At 41.1% G+C, this 24,722-nt stretch overlaps 1 protein-coding gene across 1 annotated transcript in view; it reads right to left on the bottom strand.

The window, feature by feature from the left end:
- Positions 1-466: 466 nt before the first annotated feature.
- Positions 467-24,722, bottom strand: part of LOC124552703 (glycerol-3-phosphate dehydrogenase [NAD(+)], cytoplasmic) — a 114,282-nt gene continuing 90,026 nt past the window's right edge. Inside the window, exon 9 of the mRNA XM_047127043.1 lies at positions 467-1,921. Coding sequence (XP_046982999.1) covers positions 1,873-1,921 — 49 coding nt within the window. The 3' untranslated portion in view covers positions 467-1,872. The remainder of the gene's footprint in view (positions 1,922-24,722) is intronic.

Genomic DNA, 24,722 nt, shown 5'->3' with positions numbered 1-24,722 from the left:
GTTGCCTGTGTCTATGTGCCTGTGGTTCTGTCAGTGTGATCATGTGATGTATCTGACCCCAGGAATGTGTCAATAAAGTTTCCCCTTCCTGGGACAATGAATTCACGGTGTTCTTATTTCAATTTCCAGGAGTGTAGTATGTGTCATGTTAGTAGTTTGTAAGATTCTCTACGTAGAGTTCACCATCCTCATCAAATTATTCCTTTTGCACTGTATGGTGTACAGACATGGTAAATGGAACTATGTCATACAGTTTTCAGTTCAAGTCAATCCAAAACAGTTTGTAGCTATTCACAGACCAAAAATATTGTCAACTGGAGAGTATTATTACATTACTTAGCAAAAAAATGACCGGAAGAATTAATATGGAGACACTTACTTTACAGTTCCTGAAACACAACAATCCGATGCCTTAAGTAATTTGTTACTGGTAAAGAAGGGGGAGGGGGTGGGGAAGAAGAGACTGTTGAGAAAACTCACTGTGATTTATTGCAGCACCATTCCTTTCTTATCCATACGGATTCATATTTTGTTTCTTCATCCAGCCAAAATCTCAATAATGCACTAAGGGGAGATACAGTTATGCATAAAAATCTTTTTTATGCAATTAACAGCAACCGGGAAAGAAGTAATCACATGTGATGATGTATCATATATTCCAAAAGTAACACATTCATCATTAAATATAAGTTCAGAAAATGCTATTTTCTATGTTTACAAATGACTAAATAATTGCTGCCTACATATTATAACATACATCATACATGTATTGCCACTGTAGTATCACATGTGACTTATGGAAGACAAATTTCAGAACACTTTAAAACTTTGAACTTCCATCTTTTCCCTTTATAGTGGAAACTATAAAAAATATGGTTACCATATCTTTATAGACACTTGACAGGTGCAATGACATGCAATCATTTACAGATATTACTTTGTGATTTTGTATATGCAGAGCAGTGTTTATGACTTTTTATAATGACATATAAACAGTCTCCTCCTTAGACTCACGCCAGATACTTAATGATCAGCTGTTATCATATACAGTTTCCAATTTATCTCATTTAAAACTCGCTAGTGAGCATAGCTTTATAAAATTGTATGTAGACAAACACAAATATAAATTAATTTACAAAGACTTGAGATTGGAATACAAGCTTTACCAGTAAAAATATTTCTGCTATGCTCATTTTTCCTTGCTAGACTAGCACAGGAAAGTATGTATTGTAAAACATACAGCAAGTTAGTATATCACATTTTGCACCACTGTTGCAATAAATAAGCCTCAGACTTGCTCCAAACTGTAATGACATATAGCTATTTAACTTACGACAAAAGGCAACTCGGAACAATTTTAACAAATTTCTTTGAGGAACTCTCATGCGGAATAAAAATATTTAAACAGTCAGGTACATGTGGAGAAACTAGCCAATAATCCAAAAAAGTGAGGGCAGTAAATGTGCCTCATTCCGTTTCCGGACTTTTGGCGACTAAACATATTTACCTCTTAAAAACTATATGCCTCATCATCATAACAGAGCATCCCTTTTACCTTTCTAGATCCCAGCAAAAGTATGTGCTACTTCCGAGACAATTTTGCACACCTTTTTGCAACAACATTTAGTTTGCAATCGGGATTACAAAATATTTACTTCCAGTCGCTACAAGGAAGCAAACCGGTGACGCCGAACAGAGGACGACACTGCTGGACGCTCAGCCGGTCCATTTGTGGCTCCGAGGAAGCGTCTCCGCACCTCGATGCCTCGAGGGGGGGTCTCTTCTGCCGGTGAGGAGGGGCAGGGCAGGTTGGGGGGCTGCGGTTGGAGGAGAGTGGAGAGCGCCGAAGTTTGTATGCCTTCTGCCTCACCCCTACACGCTGCCCGCTTCGCTTTCCGGAGTCGGCGGCTCTGTGCGGATGCTGCGGATAACGAGTCACTGTGACTGTGAATTGTCTACAGACTAGTATAATTTCATTGACTCTTTACAAATTACTTCCATCTGTGCTGTAATAAACATACGAGAAATCACATTCTGCAAACTTCGCTCTTTCTTGTCGACATTCCTCTTCCCTATTTTCCTTTACAGACTGTCGTGTCACATTATTTGTGTACAGGTGTCCAAGAAGTCCCCGTGACCTTTCGCCTTTGTACAATTGCCTTGTTAGTACTCATACTTTGTTATCAGTATTATATTGTTTGGTTTCAGTTGTGAATCAATGTCTGATGTGAGTGGATACAGTTGTCTCTGTGGGTGCACAAGTGTACATAAACAGAGCAAAAAATGTGAGAGATACTTAGTATATTTAGAGATCATTTTGGTGAGGCCTCCGCCTCAAAAGGTGACCTCTAGATTGGGAGAAACATGGTTTGTTTTGAGAAGCGTCAAAGTATTGCATAGTGGGCGTGAGAGAATGTGGTTCAATGAATTGAACAGCCTCAAGTGAAATCTGTTCTCACAAAAGTTACTGAACTTTAAATAGTGCAGTCCACAAGGTGTGACTGTATTTTAAAAAAATTAAATAAAATTGAAAATGAAAACAATTTAGATCGGTATTTGTGAATAAATTATCTGACAACTAAACAGAGCAGCGAGTTGCAGTCTGCCGTGCTTTCTGAATGTTCAGATCGTGTGCAAGAATTGGAAAGGAATCCACCTCCAGTTATATGGGCAAGGGTGTCATAATGATACTGCCTGGACAATATTTTTTGAACGGTATGTGAATGGAAATTCTTATAAGGGCACATTGCAAATGTGGTTAATACCTCAGCTCGAAGACAAGGAAATAGTGGATCGTTTGATGTTATAGCAGGATGGAGCTCCAGCATACTTCAGCATTAAGATTTCTCGGTAAACATTTCTTTTGTCACTGTGTCGGGTATAGTTCACCAACATTGAAATGGCCACCACCCGAGACAACTCGTAGGGACCAGTCGAGGTTGTCGTGGCTCAGTGTCAGCACAAGACAGGTGCAGAGTTGTCCAAAAATATTTGGGAAGCCTTTCAAAGCCTTGCAGTTCTGGCAGATACATAGTTTTGACAACTTGTGGAGGACATGGAAATGCATTTACATTTATAAACTATGTATCTAGCAGAACTGTAAGTTCTCCAAAATAGGTTTGACCTAGTCGTGCAAAGACTTTTCGGACACGCTGTATACCCGCGCCTACTATATATGTGTACACTGTGAAGGGTACGCAACAGACTTTTATCATTTTTTCTCCTCGCTACACCGTTCGCAGAATGGTTGGGAATAACAACTTCGTGAATGCCTCCGAGTACATTAGAATTTCTTTAGTTTCGCAGTTGGCAATCGTACAGAATATGTAGAAGGGCAAGTAAGATATTGTTTAAGTCAAAACTTCCCAGCAAATTAAGACTTTTTGCCAGTCTGGGATTTGAACACAGAACCTCGCCAGCTGGGCCATGGGGGCACACTTGGCCTGCCCTCTCAGCTTTATTTCTGTCAGTACTCATCCCCTACTTTCAAAATTGCACAGCAGTGAAGCTGTCCACTGCAGCAGCCAACTGAGTTATGAAAACAGAATTTTAATATTACAGTCTTTCATAAGCATGCTATTAAGTCAAATTTGGCTTTTGTTGTTTTCTTATTACATTCTTTTCCAAAGAGGTCTCAGCTTAAAGCCAGAGATACGTACACTGGTTCAGAACACTCACAGCATGTGTTTATATGTACTTTGAAAGAGCACAAAAAATTTTAATATTTCATATCCCTTTACAGGGATTCGTATAAACATAATAAAGCTTTTATACGACTCATGTAGCTGCTGGAAGCAAAAAGTCTACCACTGACTACATGACGCACTGCGCTTCATTCTCACAAATTGATCTGTGTGGGATGCCACTCCGTATTCAAAGGTGACCCTTATAATGTGACAACAATGAAATGGTGATATGCAACAGCTGTGATTTTTTTTTTTTTTTAAATTCCTGAACAACATAGGTTACACGCAAAGTTCCAGTTTACAGCTATTTAAATCGGTAAACATTACATTATCTTACCATGCATGATCTATTACTTATAAAAATGTCTTAATCTTATGAGCATTATAATACAATGCTAGCTTTGGTAGTCTATTAGTGAGATACAAATAAATAAGTACAAAGCAAAAATTAATATTTGTTCCTTTGTTAGTTGAGAAACTAGAGTAGAAATACACATTCCTAATACATAGCCAATTAACTACTTTAATTACATTACACAAGCATCTAACATGCTTTCAAAACACAACAGCCAATAAAACACCATGCTGTCGGTCAATCTACACTGTGTGCCACATCCAAATATTTAATCTAAATATCGCAGGACAGCTTCAGAATACAAATTAACAAACACAGAACATTCTTTTGATGTGTCTTACAAACACACAGTACAAACATAAAACATTATTTTGTTGGAATGGATATATTCCAGAGGAATCTGCATATAAATACATATACACAATGCAATCATAAGCACACAAAACAACATCAAGGATTCACAAATGCACAAAACATAATTGTACATAATATATTTACAAAAAGTCAGTAACATTAGACCAGTTCGAATAAATGTTTTCATTCATAAATATGAAATTGTTCTAACAAGGCAGAGTTGGTAGGATCTATTAAAACGAGCCAGTAAAGTTGATGTGTTGTACAGTCACAAATAGTCAGTTGCAGAGGTGGGGGGGGGGGGGGGGGGGGGAAATAAAATAATGTCACTCCAGAGAGTGACAGATTTCATAACCTGGTTCATAGACTTACCCTACTGACACTCTGACCCAAATAGTTCTCCAATAACGTATCACACGTGTGTGAACATGAAGTGTGAGAGATGCCAGAATACCATCCGTGCTTAAGGTGACCCCTAGCAGCAGACGGGTTAGTGAAAAGTTATAATTTTTCTGATATCTGTTAGCATATGTTGGATAATACAAAGTACGAACAACGACATCACAATTACTTTGTTCTCTAAACAGTAGTAGCTCGGTCGGTCAGTCAGAAGTTAGGGGACTAAGGAGAGAGATAATGTCATTCCGAGCTTTGAGAGCTAGTCCATCTGGAGTTGGTGACATCGCTCAGAAATCTAATCAAATTGTGGTAGGACATAGTAGTGGCAAAATTGGTGCATCAAGAGGAATATTGCTGCCAGAAATGAGAAGTAACTGCACCGGCTACAGAAGAGTGTAGATGAAGCCCACCCCAACTCCTCCCGCGGGGCTCGTCTGTGGTGACAGGCGACGGCTGGGGCGAGGTGGCGACTAAATAAATGATCCTCGACGCGTTTTGTTTTATTGGCCTTAGGACACAGTCCTGAGCGTACTGCCATATCTGATGTCTCATACTGCTGGAGACATTATAAGATGCTGCAAAGACTCTACTTAGCCCCGTCGAACTTAAACGAGCTCGGCGGGCCTCGACGCCACCGTCGAGTTGTGACTCCGTCAGACCGCCATCGAGAGTGGAGAGTCGTGTGGGCGTATTTTGTAAACCTCGTAGTCCTCTATTAGGCACTAAGGCCTTCTCTAATTTAAATCCTTCTTTTCTGTAACAGTTTTTGTGAACAGACAGTTCGTCGTAGCTTTGCGAGGAGGAGGACCGCAATACTATCTGTGTAAAGACTGGAAGTGTAATGAAAACCGGGAGGACTGACAACAATAAAACGAGCTTAGAGAAATAACGACTCGCGAAGGAGGGAGGGTACAGTCAGGAATCCTCCGTCTGTTTATCGCTAGCATCGAGGATAAGGAACCGTCGAGGGCACGCATTTGTCAGAGTGCTAAATGAAGAGACACTCCTAAAAATGTAGAGCAGTGTGTAGCAGAAAAGGACTAACCGTATGTAAAAGTAATTAACAGACAGACTAAAAGAGGGATGACCGAGGCAACTGGCAGAGGTAGTAAGCAGAAGACACCCCGCTCCCACGCCGAAATAGGATTTGAATGGTTACGCAGACTTTCCTGGAAGGCACTGTTTGTGGATATCCAGATCCAGATTATTTTCCCACAGTAAAATTCCCTGCAAGGACTGAAGGACATAGCACAACAGTTACGGACAATTTGTTTGTAGACCCAACACCCTGTAGTGATTTAGCTGCATAACAAACAGTCGACAGTTAATCTCACCGTGACGGTCAAATGTGAGCGATAAAATTTACTGACCTGATATGTGCAGATCACAGAAGAAAAGTATTGTGTGACAGACTCGTACAGAATGACTCAGTGAAATGATGCTGGGGAGAGATTTATAGAGCAGGCAGAGCTTACATTAAAGTTGACTCGTAGTTACCAAACATATTCCTACAGCGATTCTCGTTTCACCAAACACGCACGAGGGCAAAATCGAACAGAAGTGAGGACGAGGGTAGATAACTCTCGGGATTAAAGAGTCAAATGTCAGGAAGAGAGGGCTCTACGTAATTCGTAGAACAGGCAGTAGTCGACATCCGAAAGTAAATTACCACCGATATTGCCGAATCCTCTACTCTCGTCTTAAAAAGGCAAAGATCGTGTACAATTCTCAAAAGACCATAAACTCGACGAATAAGACAAAAACTATTTGCAAACTTATTAAATGAGGCAAAACTCCACCACTGCCGGTCCCAAGTACTGGGCCTCATTTCGCAAGTGATGAGGAAGGAGGAGGGGGAGGAGTAACACCTCGTACAAAAGCCTGGATCCATCTGGCTCCGGATGGCAGCACCCTGTAAGGGCCCCTGCCTAGGGTCACTAGGTGAAACCTGGTCAACGGTCTCAAAGGCGGAAGAGGAAGTTCAGATTCCAAACGGTGGAGAGAGCGGAAGAAATACCTCCAGGACTCACAATCTTGGTTGTATATTTTGTGGCCTTTGGGCCACACCCAAAATAACTTTCATCAATCACGGAAGTGTGTGATGTAAACTATTTTACCCCAGGCGGACGATCCACCGTACGCCAGTAAGTCAGCAGACATTCGGATTCTGGGGAGTCTGCAACATTGCACAAAGACAAGTTGGAGTGTCTTGGAATCTCATGCAAATTTCAACATAGGCAATCAACGTACCTAGCAACTTTCAATGCAAACTCATTGTTGAAAACCGCAAAATTAAAACATCTAACAGATATGCTAAAGAACCACAATGTACTCATAACAGCCATTCGAGAAACACGATACGTGGATACAGATACCTTCGATTCTGAAGGTTTTAGGATATACAAAGGGAAAATGGGACCGAGAGTAATGAAAAATGTACCACATCTTGGGACAGCCTTTATAATCAACAAACAAATCTTGAACTCAATAGTTGGCTTTGATTCCCAATCATAAAGAATCTCAAGTCTTACATTCACAAGCACAAACAAAATCTACACAATTATCAATGCACATGCCCCTATAAATGAGGATAACAGGAAAAACAAAGAAAAAGTGGAGGCCTTTTGGAATCATCTAGATGACATTATTCAGAAAATTCCAGATAAAAACATCATCATTCTTCTTGGAGATTTTAATGCACAGATTGGTAAAGAAAAAAGATATAAGAAAATAGTTGGAAAGTATCCAGCACACAAGAGAACAAACAGAAATGGTGTGAGACTAATAGAACTTTGCCAAGCACACAATTTAATTCTTAAATCCACAGCTTTCAAGAAACTACCACGAAGACAAAAGACTTGCGTATCCCCAAATCCTAGCCTTGGGGAATTTCAACTTGATCATGTGGCAATCAAGAAGATTTCTAACAAAGAAATCATGAATGTTAGGGTACTCAGGGGTGCAAACTTGGATTCAGACCACTACCTTTCTAAAATTAAGTTCAAAGTCATCCCAAACAGGAAACGCAGTATGGAACAAATTAAGGGTCGGAAGTATAGCACAGAAAAGATATTAAAATCAGATGAATTCACAAAAGCAACAGAAACCATTCAGACACAAAGCTGGGGGGATATCAAGGAAAACCTCATTACTACAGCTGAACGGATAGCACCTAACAAAAAAAGTAAAAAACATGCCTGGTGGTCGCTGGAATGTGATGCCCTCATTGAAACGAGAAAACAGGCATGGCAAAATTGGCAATCACAGAAAACAGAAGAAAGTAGACTGAATTTCATTACAGTTAGAAAACTGGTAGATAAAAATATAAAAAGGATTAAGAAAACACATGAAAACAAAACTCTCCTCCAAATTGATGAAGAATTTGCTAAAAACAACACAAGAAGCTTTTACAGAACTTTCAAACAAAGGTTATCAAGATACAAAGCACCCACCCTCCAATTTCGTGATGTAAATGGGACCATTGCTCTAACAACACGGAAAACTGCAAAATACTAGCAGGCTACTTTGAGAAACTCTTGAATTGTGAACCCATCCTTGAAAAATTTGAATCCATGCCAAACAACCGTGAGAAGCCGGATTCAGAACCACCGACGACTGAAGAACTACAGAAGGTCATTTCAGAACAAAAACAACAAGGCGTCCGGAGAAAATCAAATAGTGGCCGAACTATGGAAAAAGGCTGACAAAAATACAGTTACATCCCTAAAGTGTGTTTTCGATCAAATCTGGAAAGAAGAAGAGATCCCTGCAGAATGGAGAACAGCTCTCATCCACCCTATCCACAAGAAAGGTTTGATGACAGACCCCAACAATTACAGAGGAATATCACTGCTGGATATAACGTACAAGATTCTTTCTAAAGTCCTTTTGAACAGGGCAGAGCCGCAATTGGATCCACAAATCGGGGAATACCAGGGAAGATCATGTTCGGAACAAATACTAAACCTCAGAAACATTATGGCATACCAAAATTCAAGGGCAAAGACATACGTAATCTCCTTCATTGATTTCAAAAAAGCATATGATTCGATTGATAGAGAATCTCTGTTATCAGTCCTGGAAGAAATGGGTTTGGATAAGAAAACAACTAATATTATAAAAGCGATCCTTACAAATACTTTTTCGAAAGTTAAATTTATGGGCGAACTATCGGAACCCTTTGAAATAAAAACGGGAGTGTGACAGGGCGATGGGCTCTCACCGTTGCTGTTCAATTGTGCACTTGAGAAAGTAGTCAGAGAATGGAACACAAGTATTAAGAGTGGTATAAGACTGGGTTGCAAAAAGAAGAACCTTAAAGTAAATTGCATTGCTTTTGCAGATGATATGGCCCTGTTTGCTGAAACAATGGAAGAAGCACGGGAGCAAATCCTTGAACTAAAGAAACAAGCAGCTAAAATTGGTCTTCACATCTCCTTTGAAAAAACTAAGATATTGACAAACATCAAGCACTCATGTAAACACCTCAAAGTTCAAGAACAGAAGATTGAAATAGTAAAAGAATTCAAATATCTCGGAGAATGGATTAGTCGGAATGCTGGGGAAAGCAAAGCAATGGAATCCAGAAAAAATAAACTTGAATTGGCCCACCAACTAACAAAAAATCCCTTTCATGGGGGTCCAAAATTACACATTACAAGACAGTGATTAAGCCAGAACCACTGTATGCAGCAGAAACACTTAACATGAATTTCAAAGGCGAAATGGAGAAACTTGAGCTAAAGGAAAGAAAAATTTTAAGAAAAATCATTGGGCCAAAATTTCAAGGCAATAAGATTATATACATCAAAAATGAAACTCTCTACAAGGAAATTGAAAAACTTTCAGATTCTATGCGAAAAAGGAGAATAAATTTTTATGGTCATCTTCTCAGAATCAGTTCCAACAGATTAACTAAACAAATCTTTGACTTCTTCCGTAACCGAAAAACGAAGCCCAACTGGTTTAAAGAAACTGAGAAAGACCTAGTGGAATTAAAGATTTCAGAAAATTCACTTATTGATCGAACTGCTAAATTAATTACTAAAGATGAAAACATAAGGTTGCAAGACAAATCCACACAAAAGTCCAAACCCTTCATCTTAGAAGAAGAGAGGAGAAGAAGATCAGAAAGAATGAAGAAATACTGGGCCCTAAGAAAAGAACAACGAACAAAGAAATGATTGATCCAGTGTACCCCAAAGAGGGTAAAATGAAAGAAGAAAGAAATAAGGGCAAACAAAAGTAGCCCTCCAAATGAAATTGACCCCCAAAAAATAATTGTCGAAGAAATTGTGACGCTTTCCGGTCACCGGCCATGAAATTTAACGATTACTTCCTCACAGTGGCTGCAGACACACCCAGAATGAATTACCAAATACAGATGCATTACAGATGCAGACACTGCATGCATCACCGACATACTTTGGCTTCAGACATATAACCCCTAAGGAGCTTACAGAAGTCACCAGGCCACTAAAATGTACTTCTACTGGCTACGATGGTGTTTCCAGCAGATTCCTAAAATCTTGTGCCGACCTGATAGTACTATCCTTAAGCTATCTTAGCAAATCGGTCAATGACTCTAAGCGTATTTCCTGAAAGGTGTAACAGCCATTTAAAACCTGGAGACAAGGAAGCTGCAGGTGTACATCACTCTACCATTTTGTCTGAGTTAGCAGCCTACAGTAGAATGATGGATCAGAACCCATTAACAGCCCCTCAATTTTGCTTTTGTAAAGGATTATTCACACAGAAAGCAATACGAGAGCTCACAAATTAATTGCTAACAAAGCTTAACGAGAATAATTATCCCATTGACGTATTCTGTGAACTTGCCGTGGCCTTTTATTGTGTGGCTCACAAAATTCTAAAAGCGAAGTGTTACGGCATTAATGATATATCTCTCTCACACAGATGGAGTCTTACATATGTAACAGAAAGCAGCAGAGGGTTTCATTAACAGGTATGAAAATCACCTCAGAATTTGGGAGGGGTAACATACAGAATGCCACAACTCTCGTTTCTATCTTACGTGGATTGTCTTCTGACGATTTTAAAGAGCAGTTCCAAAACTATAATGTTTGTTGATGGCTGTAAACTGAGTGAAGCTCATATTATGCAGTTTCAAACTGGAAATAAGACCTATTAGCAATATAAGTAGATATTTGTGGTCATTCACTGAATGAAGCAAAGAGAGAGAAATTCCAAAGGGTCAGTTTAATAGCAAGTTTAAATGGAGTTAACACACAGATACGCTAACTGAGAAGCTCAGTTCAGTATGTTATGCCCTCGGGAACGTTTTTCATTTTGTTGACCTCAGAAGAAAAGGCAGCTTATTTTGCATATTTTTGGTCCCTATTGTCTTATGAAATATCTTCTACAGCAGAGCACCTAAAGTAAATAAAATGTTTGTTTAGCACCAAGAAGGTAGGTAACCACACTCCTTGTGGAAGCCTTTGAGTTCTGGCACTTACTTCCAAAAACATTAACTCCTGAATGGTTTTCATTGCTGATGATAAAAATCAGTTTCAACTAAAATGTGATAAACCCAAGTCACACTTCAAAGCATGAACACAATTTTCGTGTAGACTTCACCTTCTCATCCAGGATCCAGAATGGAGTTAAGTACACCAGTTCGAAGATATTCAACAAACTCCCATCCACCACAAATCGAGAAACTGAGTGTCTTTAGCAAGTCGAAAGGAAATTAAAAGGAAAAAATTGAAACAAAATAGTTTGTCAGTCATTCTTTCTATAAATCAACTGGATATGTACATTCGAGGACTGAAAAGTTGTGTTAGCTACATGGCAAGTAGTAGTGTGTGTTGAGGAGCTGTGCAACAAGTAATGATGTTCTACATAAAAAAGGGAGATAAAACAGATACTGACAATTCTAGAGGAATCTCCCACTTGCCAGTGACCTGTAAGATCCTGTCAAAGGCACTTTTAAGCAGAGCTGAAAAAAGACTCAATCCACTGTTAGAGGAGTATTGAGAAGGCTTCAGGAAAATCAGATCACGTGTACTGAGAGTCGTAAACTGAAGACACATCTTAGAAATCAGGAAGATCATAAGTTTGAAATATGTGGTAACATTTGTCAATTTTTAAAAAAGTGTACGAGTCTGTTGGTGGAAATAAGTCACTCGATATTTTAAAAAGTGTTAGGCTAGATAACAAAAATAATTAAACCGACTTTAACCGATACAATATCAAAACTAAAAATTATGGAAGAATTGTCATAAAATTCCGAAATAAAGGAAACGGCTTGTTGCCCCTTCTTCTTAGGTGTGAATTACAGGAATCTCTTGCCCAACGTAAAGTCCCGAGCGACTGGAAAAAAGCGCAGGTGACGATTGTATATAAGAAGGGTAGAAGGACAGATCCTCAAAATTACAGACCAATATCCTTAACATCTGTTTGTTGCAGGATTCTCAAACATATTCTCAGTTCGAATATAATGAATTTCCTTGAGACAGAGAAGTTGCTGTCAATGCATCAGCACGGCTTTAGATAGCACCACTCCTGCGAAACGCAACTCGCCCTTTTTTCACAACATATCTTGCGAACCATGGATGAAGGGTATCAGACGGATGCCATATTCCTCGACTTCTGGAAAGCGTTTGACTCAGTGCCCCACTCCAGACTCCTAACTAAGGTACGAGCATATGGGATTGGTTCCCAAGTATGTGAGTGGCTCAAAGATTTCTTAAGTAATAGAACCCAGTATGTTGTCCTCGATTGTGAGTGTTCATCGGAGGTGAGGGTATCATCTGGAGTGGCCCAGGGAAGTGTGGTAGGTCCACTGTTGTTTTCTATCTACATAAATGATCTTTTGGATAGGGTGGATAGCAATGTGCGGCTGTTTGCTGATGATGCTGTGGTGTACGGGAAGGTGTCGTCGTTGAGTGACTGTAGGAGGATACAAGATGGATTAGACAGGATTTGTGATTGGTATAAAGAATGGCAGCTAACTCCAAATATAGATAAATGTAAATTAATGCAGATGAATAGGAAAAAGAATCCCATAATGTTTGAATACTCCATTAGTAGTGTAGCGCTCGACACAGTCACATCGATTAAATATTAAGGCATAACACTGCAGAGCGATATGAAGTGGGACAAGCATGTAATGGCAGTTGTGGGGAAGGCGGATAGTCATCTTCGGTTCATTGGTAGAATTTTGGGAAGATGTGGTTCATCTGTAAAGGAGACCACTTATAAAACACTAATACGACCTATTCTTGAGTACTGCTCGAGCGTTTGGGATCCGTATCAGATCGGATTGAGGGAGGACATAGAAGCAATTCAGAGGCGGGCTGCTAGATTTGTTACTGGAAGGTTCGATCATCAGGCGAGTGTTATGGAAATGCTTCAGGAACTCGGGTGGGAGTCTCTAGAGGAAAGGAGGCGTCCTTTTCGTGAATCGCTACTGAGGAAATTTAGAGAACCAGCATTTGAGGCTGACTGCAGTTCAATTTTACTGCCGCCAACTTAGATTTCGCGGAAAGACCACAAAGATAAGATAAGAGAGATTATTGCTCGTACAGAGGCATATAGGCAGTCATTTTTCCCTCATTCTGTTTGGGAGTGGAACAGGGAGAGAAGATGCTAGTTGTGTTATGAGGTACCCTCCGCCACGCACCGTATGATGGATTGCAGAGTATGTATGTAGATGTAGATGAAGCGGCTAGAGCATGGAAGAAGGCCATAAATGGCAAGAGTTTACAGCTAGATATAAAGCCAAAAAAGATCACTGTAGATTGTCTAGCATTTGCAGATAAGGTGGGACTTATTACACACTTTTTTTAAATGCACAAGAACAAATCACAGAACTTCAATGTTAATCAGCAAAAGTAGGATTACAAATACCAGAAAAAAAAAAATATTTCAATTGATTGACAAAAAAATAAGTACAAAAAATGTTGAGGAGAAACAGGAATATGCCAATGTGAGTGACTGAGGGATGAAATAAGAAATGCAGAGAACCCGAGGTGAAAAGGCTACAGGAAAAATGCAAAGAAGTGGTCATCGGATGGACCATTCAGAACAACGTACAGTGATATTAAAAGCAAAGGCATTGACATTAAAAGTTCAAATGAGAGAGCAGATAGGTGGAAAGAGTACACTGAAGCCTCTACGATTTGATGACATGATTTAAGAAGAAATTAGAAGAGACAGAGCATTGTCATAATTTAACAGAGCTTTGGAAGAGCTGCAATTAAGGAATGTGAAGCATAATTAACTTTCCTGTGGAATTTCTGAAGTCGCTGGGAGGAACTGGTAACCAAACAATCATTTACATCTGTTTGTAGATTCTGTGAGTCTAGACACATACCATCAAACTTTCAGAAAAATACCATCTACATGATCAGGAAGACAAGTACTGCACAGCCAGCTTAACATCTTCTGAATCCGAGGTGCTGACAAGAATAGTAAATAGAAAAACTGAGGATCCGTCGGATGACAACAAGTTTGGCCGCAGGGAAGGCATTTCTAATGTCACACTCAATATTTGGAACGACACATAAAAAATTTTTGTGGCAGACTTGTTGATCGAAAGTAAGTGTTCGACAATGTAAAATGGTGGAAGATGACTAAAATTCTTGCAAAAATAGGTGTAAGGCAGGTAATACAGAATATGTCCCATCTGAGGGGGAAAATGAAGAATGGAAGGCCGAGAAGGAATTCCTCAGTTTGGAAAGCTTTAGAAGACAGGGATGTAGTGATCAATCAACACACTGAAGATGCAAATGAAAGAAAGGTTCAGAAGTGAGATTAAAATTCAGGTTGAAAGACGCCAATAATAAGATTTGCTGATGACATTGCTGACATCAGTGAAGGTAAGGGTGAACTCAAGACTTGTTGAATGGAATGGACACACTAATGAGCAAACTATAAATTGTGAGTAAATCACAGAAAGATGAAAATGATGATTAGTAGTAGAAGTGAGATTAGTAATAAACTTAACATAAAAAATGGGATGCAAGAAGTAGACGAAGGTAAGGAATTCTGCAACTTAGACACGAAAATAACCCACGACAGATGGAGAAAGGAGGATGAAAAAAACAGACTAGCACTGACGGAAAGGGCATTCCTGTCCGAGTGAACTCTACTAGTTTCAAATATCAGCCTTAATTTGAGGAACAAATTTCTGAGAATGTGTGTTTGGAGTACAGCACCTTACGGAAGTGAATCACGGACTGTGGAAAAATCAAAACGAAGAGAATCAAATCGTTTGAGATGTGGTATTATAGTAGGGTGTCGAAAGTTAGGCGGACCAGTAAGGTGAGGGATGAAATGAGGCGAGGAGTGGTAGAGTGTGTGGTGTCACAAGGCTTAGGCCTGTCCCACCCCTCATTAAATCGACCAAGACTCATACGAATAATTATAAGAACAGTTATTATTATTATGTTCTTTAAGTTTGTTTTTGGGTTTTCAGAAATACTGTGGGAAGAAAGTTTATTTATGTTGCAGATAACGTGGAAGACGTCGCCCGACGATCACCACGAAAGTTCGCCGTAGCGGCAAGTGGGCGAGGAATAAAACGAATACTGCAAACTACCGTGAGCCACGGAAGAGCCCGGGCTGTGAGGGTGTCGAGCTTCCTAGGTCGTTGTTGGACGACGTCAAAGGAAGAGATATTCTGCTTTCTCTTTGTAAAACAGATCGATCGAGTCTTAAATAGGTTCATGTAAAATGTATAGGTGGGAGACACATTAGGTGGGACCCGATGCCAGTAATACTTCCACAGTTATAAAAAAGTTGTTAAGCAGCAAAACCAATAGTTCATCATTTATATAGATAAAAAGTAGTAAAGATATAGGAAAGAAAGAGTTGCAGCGTCAGAACGAAAAGTGATACATCGCTCAGCAGTGAAGAAGGATGTAAGCAGCGGGCGTTACGTGGTGAAAACAAATCAACTGATAAAATAGCAAGTCCGTAATTAAGCATAAAGCCACATAACACTGCAAGTGACACTAAGACGGGACAGGATGATGGGACACACGCTAAGGCGCCAGGACACTTGAGGCAGCTGTAGAGGGTAGAACCTGCAGGGGAAAACAGAACCTGTAATACATCTGACAAATAATTGAGAATGCAGAGTGCGAATGCTACTCTGAGATGTAGAGGCCGGCGCAGGAAAGGAATTTGTTGCGGTGAGATTAAACTGGACAGAAGATCGATGACCGCCACTCCGACCACAATAAAGGGTTCCATTAATGTCGTACCTGATCGGTGGTAAATGTAGAAATATATCCTATCCTGTCCTGTCCACAGTTTTAAACTATCACTGTTAAGATGTCAGCACTCTGATATCGCCAAAGAACTGAGAGGGAAAGATGCAGAAAGGTCACGAGGAAGACAGGAACTTTCGGTCCGTGAAATACGTGGATCCGAGTGCTAGCCGGCGAGGATTGCACGGCAATACACGGGGAGGGCACTGAGGGCCCCGGGGCACATTATGTCCGAGTACAGCTCCCACTGGTCACTGTATGCGAGAAGAATTTGATGAGTAGGGCGATTAGGAAGTTGTCACGTGGTGGTTTCGTAAGTGAGCGAGAGTAGGTGCTGTCAGAACTGAAGAGGTACGACTCGACTTCGGCAAGAAGACTGCCTGCAGGAATAGTCCAGAAAGTGCCAATGGCCAGTCCTACTCCGCAATGACGGACTGGGTCCATTACTATCAAATTAGAATGTAGAAATCTACTCTGTAGCAATCAGCGTGGGTTTCGAAAAATACAGGGTTATTACAAATGATTGAAGCGATTTCACACCTCTACAATAACTTTATTATTTGAGATATTTTCACAATGCTTTGCACACACATACAAAAACCCAAAAAGTTTTTTTAGGCATTCACAAATGTTCGATATGTGCCCGTTTAGTGATTCGGCAGACATCAAGCCGATAATCAAGTTCCTCCCACACTCGGCGCAGCATGTCCCCATCAATGAGTTCGAAAGCATCGTTGATGCGAGCTCGCAGTTCTGGCACGTTTCTTGGTAGAGGAGGTTTAAACACTGAATCTATCACATAACCCCACAAAAAGAAATCGCATGGGGTTAAGTCGGGAGAGCGTGGAGGCCGTGACATGAATTGCTGATCATGATCTCCACCACGACCAATCCATCGGTTTTCCAATCTCCTGTTTAAGAAATGCCGAACATCATGATGGAAGTGCGGTGGAGCACCATCCTGTTGAAAGATGAAGTCGGCGCTGTCGGTCTCCAGTTGTGGCATGCGCCAATTTTCCAGCATGTCCAGATACACGTGTCCTGTACCATTTTTTTCGCAGAAGAAAAAGGGGCCGTAAACTTTAAACCGTGAGGCATCCAGAATCTTTAAACTGCGCATACCATCGCCGAATGGAGTTAGCAGTTGGTGGATCTTTGTTGAACTTCGTCCTGAAGTGTCGTTGCACTGTTATGACTGACTGATGTGAGTGCATTTCAAGCACGACATACGCTTTCTCGGCTCCTGTCGCCATTTTGTCTCACTGCGCTCTCGAGCATTCTGGCGCCCAAAACCTGAAGTGCGGCTTCAGCCGAACAAAACTTTACGAGTTTTTCTACATATCTGTAGTGTGTCGTGATCATATGTCAATGAATGGAGCTACAGTGAATTTATGAAATCGCTTCAATCATTTGTAATAGCCCTGTACATGTGAAACCCAGCTCGCGCTATTCGTCCACGAGACTCAAAGGGCCACAGACACGGGTTCCCAGGTAGATGCCGTGTTTCTTGGCTTCCGCAAGGCATTCGATACAGTTCCCCACAGTCGTTTAATGAACAAAGTAAGAGCATATGGACTATCAGACCAATTGTGTGATTGGATTGAAGAGTTCCCAGATAACAGAACGCAGCACGTCATTCTCAGTGGAGAGAAGTCTTCCGAAGTAAGAGTGATTTCAGGTGTGCCGCAGGGGAGTGTCGTAGGACCGTTGCTATTCACAATATACATAAATGACCTTGTGGATGACATCGGAAGTTCACTGAGGCTTTTTGCAGATGATGCTGTGGTGTATCGAGAGGTTGTAACAATGGAAAAGTGTACTGAAATGCAGGAGGATCTGCAGTGAATTGACGCATGGTGCAGGGAATGGCAATTGAATCTCAATGTAGACAAGTGTAATGTGCTGTGAATACATAGAAAGATAGATCCCTTATCATTTAGCTACAAAATAGCAGGTCAGCAACTGGAAGCAGTTAATTCCATAAATTATCTGGGAGTACACATTAGGAGTGATTTAATATGGAATGATCATATAAAGTTGATCATCGGTAAACAGATGCCAGACTGAGATTCATTGGAAGAATCTTAAGGAAATGCAATCCGAAAACAAAGGAAGTAGGTTACAGTACGCTTGTTCACCCACTGCTTGAATACTGCTCAGCAGTGTGGGATCCGTACCAGATAGGGTCGACAGAAGAGAGAGAGAAGATCCAACGGAGAGCAGCGCGCTTCGCTACAGGATCATTTAGAAATCACAAAAGCGTTAGAGATGACAGATAAACTCCAGTGGAAGACTCTGCAGGAGAGACACTCAGTAGCTAGGTACGGACTTTTGTTGAAGCTTCAAGAACATACCTTCACTGAAGAGTCGAGCAGTATATTGCTCCCTCCTACGTATATCTCGCGAAGAGACCGTGAGGATAAAATCGGAGAGATTAGATCCCACCCAGAAGCATACCGACAATCCTTCTTTCCACGAACAATATGAGACTGGAATAGAAGGGAGAACCGATAGAGGTACTCAAGGTACCCTCCGCCACACACCGTCAGGTAGCTTGCTGAGTATGGATGTAGATGTAGATACCAGTGAGCCATAAACATGGCAACCGTACTCCAGTTGAGATGAAAAAAGAGCACACACACAAAGGAGAGTAGCAGTACCTACAGAGTCTGTGAGCTACATTCTGATGTCAGATCGTCCAATTGCGAGCAGAATCCGGGCCCGGGGCCGTGTCGTGACACTTCCAGAGCCCGGAACAGTTTCCAGTCGGCAAGAGGTTCACTGTATAATTCAGGGTTACGGGTAGTAAACGACACGGGATGCCTTCGACCTGTCTTTTACGAGTTCAAAAGTTGTTCGAGTACAGAGAGTACAGTAACACTGTCGCAAAATGGGTTGTGAGGTGTCTGGTGAGAACTGACGTGTCGGTAGAAATGCTGTCACGAAGGAAGATATCTGGCGCAGTCTTCAATCTCTTGGAGCCCAGTAGACTACCTGGCAGAAAGAGGCATATGTTGCAGAGAAGGAGACATAGTGCTTCCAATATTCCTTCTTACTGCATTTAATTAGGCAATGAGCCCCACACGGAGCCGTCAAAATGTGATGAGAGCAGTTCGTAGAGGACGTCACTCGAGACACTGCCGGGCCCTCTGAGGATTCGAAACAGCCGAAACACTTGTATTGTTGTACGAAGGATGAATACACACACTGAAGATGTCTGTGCAAACTAACACAGAGACCGCTCCTAATGTTCTCTCAGACCAATAATGTTCTGACAGAAGAGACAATAATATCGAACAATCAGTAAATTGTATTTCTCAGAGAGCTACGAGATTGTGGAACAGGAGGACGCTTATTGTCACAGTTCCCACACCTGACAGAAATGTAAGTTGTAGTCCCATCGAACTACCACATTACGGGCAACCCGGTCAGATGTGAAGGGACCGAGAGCACAGATCATGCACCACGACCACCGTCTGCCACCGACAAGGGTGAAATATCGTCGACGAACGTCAGTTCCGAATTTGATGACGTGGGGAGATCTGCTGCATCCGGGATTACTACAGTGTACTTGTTACACGATTATTTCTTCTTCTCCTTAACTCCTTAACCCTCCGCTGTGGGGGTTCGGAACTCGAAAGAAGTGGCTGCCTCAGGGTCTGCAGACCGTGGCTCCCTCAGCTACCAGCTGGCATCAGCTCACCCGTCTGTAGATTTTTGAGAAGAGAGTTCTGTAAAGTGAGTGCTTTCACTGGTAGATGCTTCGGGATACGATCAGAAAGAGACAAGAGCGAGTGTGCTTTTCCACAGTTTCAAAATAACGAGAGACAACTGGAGACCCTGAGTTCTCAGATTTTGTAATCCTTAACTACAGTACATTTCAGGGGTTCAGAGAGGGGTCATCTCTACAACTGAAAGAGAAAGGACGATAGTTCACATTGTGAGTTTTCGTGAAGCAGCCGACCAGTCTCCACAAATCGGGTCGTTTGTACGGCGGAAAGACGTAAGCTGAAGATTTGGCATTTAATGTAAAGCACTGTGAGTTGAGAAATGAGGTTTCACATCATCAGGAAATAAGTCCCTCCTCAAAAGTAAAGGCAAATACTCCTGTATCAACTTCATCGTACAAGGGACCTGGACGTATGTGACGCACAAAATGTATCCGAAATGTTGCACAATTCCCAATCCACTTGCAGTGTTGAGTCCTAACGATGTATTAAACCGTGCACCGCGCTCACATTCCCGTGGGGTGTTACAGCGACAGGTATCTTAGAAAGTTTCTCACAAAGTAATAGTGTTCTGGACAGAATAGAACCACTCTGTAGTTTATCGAGGAAAGAGATTTCTCAAAATACAATTTTCGATATCCTCTATACGGGGGAGGGTTTTATAGCTCAATAACTTCAGTTACTATAGGTTAGTGACTCTAGTTTCTACTTGGAAACAGAAGTTCAAGTTCTGCCTTTTTTAAGAAAGGCTGATGGCATCCAAACATATAATACGTAAAACTTTGAAATACATTAAAAGTTTCACTTGGCCACTTAACACAAAATTTCAGATTTGTCTAGCTGAATGTGACATCTGGTTGACTGAGTTTCAGTACATTATTTCATACAAATGCCGGAATGCTAAAACTGATTTCTACTCGCACTCTTCCTCTGATGACCATGGCATATACTGAGTGTAGGACCCTAGTCCTCCCTCACCCTATTTCACTACTTTGCATCTCGTAGTCACCAGTGCTACAGCCGCAAGTGGGTAAACTTTGTGGACAGGTGTAGGCCTCGGGTATCCGGTGACAATTCTGACAGTCTCATCTGAAGTGATATCTACTCATCTGTAACAGCTAGACACCTCCCGTACTGGTGCCACGTACTCTCCGGCTGCAAAACTGGGTCCCACTGCTGACGATCGAAGAACTTGAGGTTATGCTGCCTGTGTCAAACCAGTAGCCAGTTTAAATATAATATTGTTTCTTACACATATTTTTGCTTTTAGGACACTGCAGTTTTTCTAAATGACAGTGTACAGTCCAGGATGACTCACAAGTATTTTGGTTGGGTGCAGTGTTGTAGTCTAATCCCTCTCTATTCTATTTCTAACTGTCTCGAGGCTCGTCCATTACGCAGGTAGAGTGCAATTGTATTTTTTCTGGGTTAGGTCACATGCGATTTTCTTCGTAGTAGTTCCCCGAGGTATGTAAAGCCTCTGTAAGTTTTCATTTAACTTCTTCAGGCGTCCTTCTGTGAGCAGTAATGGCAGTGTCATCTCTCTTCATTTCCAGCTGGTGTGGCTGGTAATTTGTGTACGTATTGTGCAAATTCTTCAAATTCTGAAGGTGGCAGGGGTAAAATACAGGGAGCGAAAGGCTATTTACAATTTGTACAGAAACCAGATGGCAGTTATAAGAGTCGAGGGGCATGAAAGGGAAGCAGCGGTTGGGAAAGGAGTGAGACAGGGTTGTAGCCTCTCCCCGATGTTATTCAATCTGTATATTGAGCAAGCAGTAAAGGAAACAAAAGCTGGTGTGGCTGGTAATTTGTGTACATATTGTGCAAATTCTTCAAATTCTGAAGGTGGCAGGGGTAAAATACAGGGAGCGAAAGGCTATTTACAATTTGTACAGAAACCAGATGGCAGTTATAAGAGTTGAGGGGCATGAAAGGGAAGCAGCGGTTGGGAAAGGAGTGAGACAGGGTTGTAGCCTCTCCCCGATGTTATTCAATCTGTATATTGAGCAAGCAGTAAAGGAAACAAAAGAAAAATTCGGAGTAGGTATTAAAATTCATGGAGAAGAAGTAAAAACTTTGAGGTTCGCCGATGACATTGTAATTCTGTCAGAGACAGCAAAGGACTTGGAAGAGCAGTTGAACGGAATGGACAGTGTCTTGAAAGGAGGATATAAGATGAACATCAACAAAAGCAAAACGAGGATAATGGAATGTAGTCAAATTAAATCGGGTGATGCTGAGGGGGTTAGATTAGGAAATGAGACACTTAAAGTAGTAAAGGAGTTTTGCTATTTAGGGAGTAAAATAACTGATGATGGTCGAAGTAGAGAGGATATAAAATGTAGACTGGCAATGGCAAGGAAATCGTTTCTGAAGAAGAGAAATTTGTTAACATCGAGTATAGATTTAAGTGTCAGGAAGTCGTTTCTGAAAGTATTTGTATGGAGTGTAGCCATGTATGGAAGTGAAACATGGACGATAACCAGTTTGGACAAGAAGAGAATAGAAGCTTTCGAAATGTGGTGCTACAGAAGAATGCTGAAGATAAGGTGGGTAGATCACGTAACTAATGAGGAGGTATTGAATAGGATTGGGGAGAAGAGAAGTTTGTGGCACAACTTGACTAGAAGAAGGGATCGGTTGGTAGGACATGTTTTGAGGCATCAAGGGATCACAAATTTAGCATTGGAGGGCAGCGTGGAGGGTAAAAATCGTAGAGGGAGACCAAGAGATCAATACACTAAGCAGATTCAGAAGGATGTGGGTTGCAGTGGGTACTGGGAGATGAAGAAGCTTGCACAGGATAGAGTAGCATGGAGAGCTGCATCAAACCAGTCTCAGGACTGAAGACCACAACAACAACAACATTGTGCAAAGTAGGGGATATAATTAACCCTTGTTATAATCCATTCTTTTGTCTTCTTGGTCCACTTTTCTTCCTCCGGAGGGTTATGTTGAATCTTCAATTCTGCAACGCACCTCTCTATATGTAAATTAGTACAGCAGAAAGGTCGACAAAGACAGCAGCAGTTATCAACTTCCTTTCGAAACTGTCTTCAATGTGTTGAGTCGTATTGACTTTCCCTGGTCTGAATCCAGCTTTCTCAGGTCGGTTGCTATTCTTGACAGAACAATTCTTTCAAATAACATATATAGTGGCGGGTTAAGGAAATAGAGCGGAAATTTTTTGACTTGGTCGGCTCTTTGCCAGGCTTTAGTAATGCTACTACTTGTGCATTCCTCCACATTTGTTCATCATCTCCACTAGACATTCATTAGTTTTTGGACCAGATTGCTTTATTTTTCAGTTTATATGTCATCTGTGTCTGCTGCTTTATTTTCTTTCAGTTTTCAGACTACTCTGCTTCAAATGAAAATAGTGTTTCTAGAGATTCGCTCTCTCTTCCTATGTTTGGCTTGAGATTGAACTTTCTGTCTTGTCACACCATACAGTAACAGTTGTTGAGCAATCTAGTCCGGAGTGACATTTGTTGTCAATGGCTCGCTGATTTTTTATCAGCTTTCACACTCTTCAACTGTTCTGTTTCACGTCCACATCAGACAGCAATTTAGTCCATCTCTCCCTTCTTTGTTCAGCTATGTTTCAGAGTAATTCTTCTCCCACATCAGTCATATCTGCTGAGAAAGCATCTGCACTGTACTCGGTACAATAGTCCCACGAGAGGTCTCGTGAGCTCGAGTCGAGGCCGCATAAAAATAAGGTCTTACATACGAGGGGAATATGCCTCCGTGACGTTTTCTTTACAAGTTCCCAGTTTTTTTTAGTTTTTTCGGTCTGCTTCTATTTTTTCAACTTTGAGATCCAGTTCTTCTCTGAAAGCATTGCATTTGGCTTTCTCAAAGTTGAAACGGCATTTGAAGAGTATGCTTTCTACTCAAACAACTCCAGAAGCTGTACAAGATGAAGGACAATGTTGTGTCCTGTGGAAATTTCCTTCTGCTGTTTTTGTTACACGATGAAGATTGTTGTGAGTGAGGAAGATGTTGTCAGGGTTAAACCCTCTCTGCCATCTGCCACATCTTAGATTAGAATCAAAAATAAGTTTCAGTTCCTCTTTTTCTGCCCAACTTTCTAGTTCTTCCCCATTTTTTTATGCTGAGTTATGTCCCCAGTTGACAGTTAAAATCTCCCTTGATGTTTTCATTCTGAAAGTTATCTGGCTTCTGAAAGGTAAAATCAGTATTAGGTGGTTTGTACACAGATGAAACAGTACACAACAGTAGCGCAATTGTCATAATTTCAGTGTTGTTTATGTCTGTGATACTTGTCGACTTAATCTCTATATCGGACTTACAAAGAAAGCACTACCGTATTGTTTATAAGGGAATTGTAATACCGTCTTCATGTCTTCAATTTTTGGTCTGCAGTCATTTACCTCTCTGTGTGTTTCTTGCAATTTCCCACAAATGATGTTTGCACTTCTCTGATAGTAAGACTTCTTTCTCTCTCGACAACCCTTTTAAAAGCCATCGCAAGTTTTGGTTTTTGAGAGGTCCAGTGTGGTGTGTTTGCCATTTCTCTCTGACATTTCCCTGTGACAGGAGGATCTGTCATTGGCATTAGTTCAAAATTTCCAGGGTACACCGGATCATGTTCACTCACAATCATTTGTGGAGGCTCCATCCGTGTACTCCCTCCCCGGTTACCAGCTTGCACAACAGAGTACAGCCTAAACAGGCCTGCAAACGGGAACAGTCTACCTGCCGCCAGGCCTTTAGTGACAGTAGCCAACATATGTTACCTGTATCTTTTTACAATACAACTTGTCACCTTTTGACAACTCGTCACCTTTTATGTGCAGTGTTCCACCAGGTCAGCTGCCACGCACGAATCAGTTCCCCCACAGCTCACAATGTGTCAGTACTTTCCTCCTTACCTTTCCCCCTGACTTGCGTACTGCCTCACATCCAGTTCCCCCACAGCTCACAATGTGTCAGT

The sequence above is a fragment of the Schistocerca americana genome, chromosome 10 (assembly GCF_021461395.2).
Source record: "Schistocerca americana isolate TAMUIC-IGC-003095 chromosome 10, iqSchAmer2.1, whole genome shotgun sequence".
NCBI lineage: Eukaryota > Metazoa > Arthropoda > Insecta > Orthoptera > Acrididae > Schistocerca > Schistocerca americana.
The sequence above is the reverse complement of the archived record's forward strand: the minus strand, read 5'-3'. Positions and strand labels throughout refer to the sequence as shown.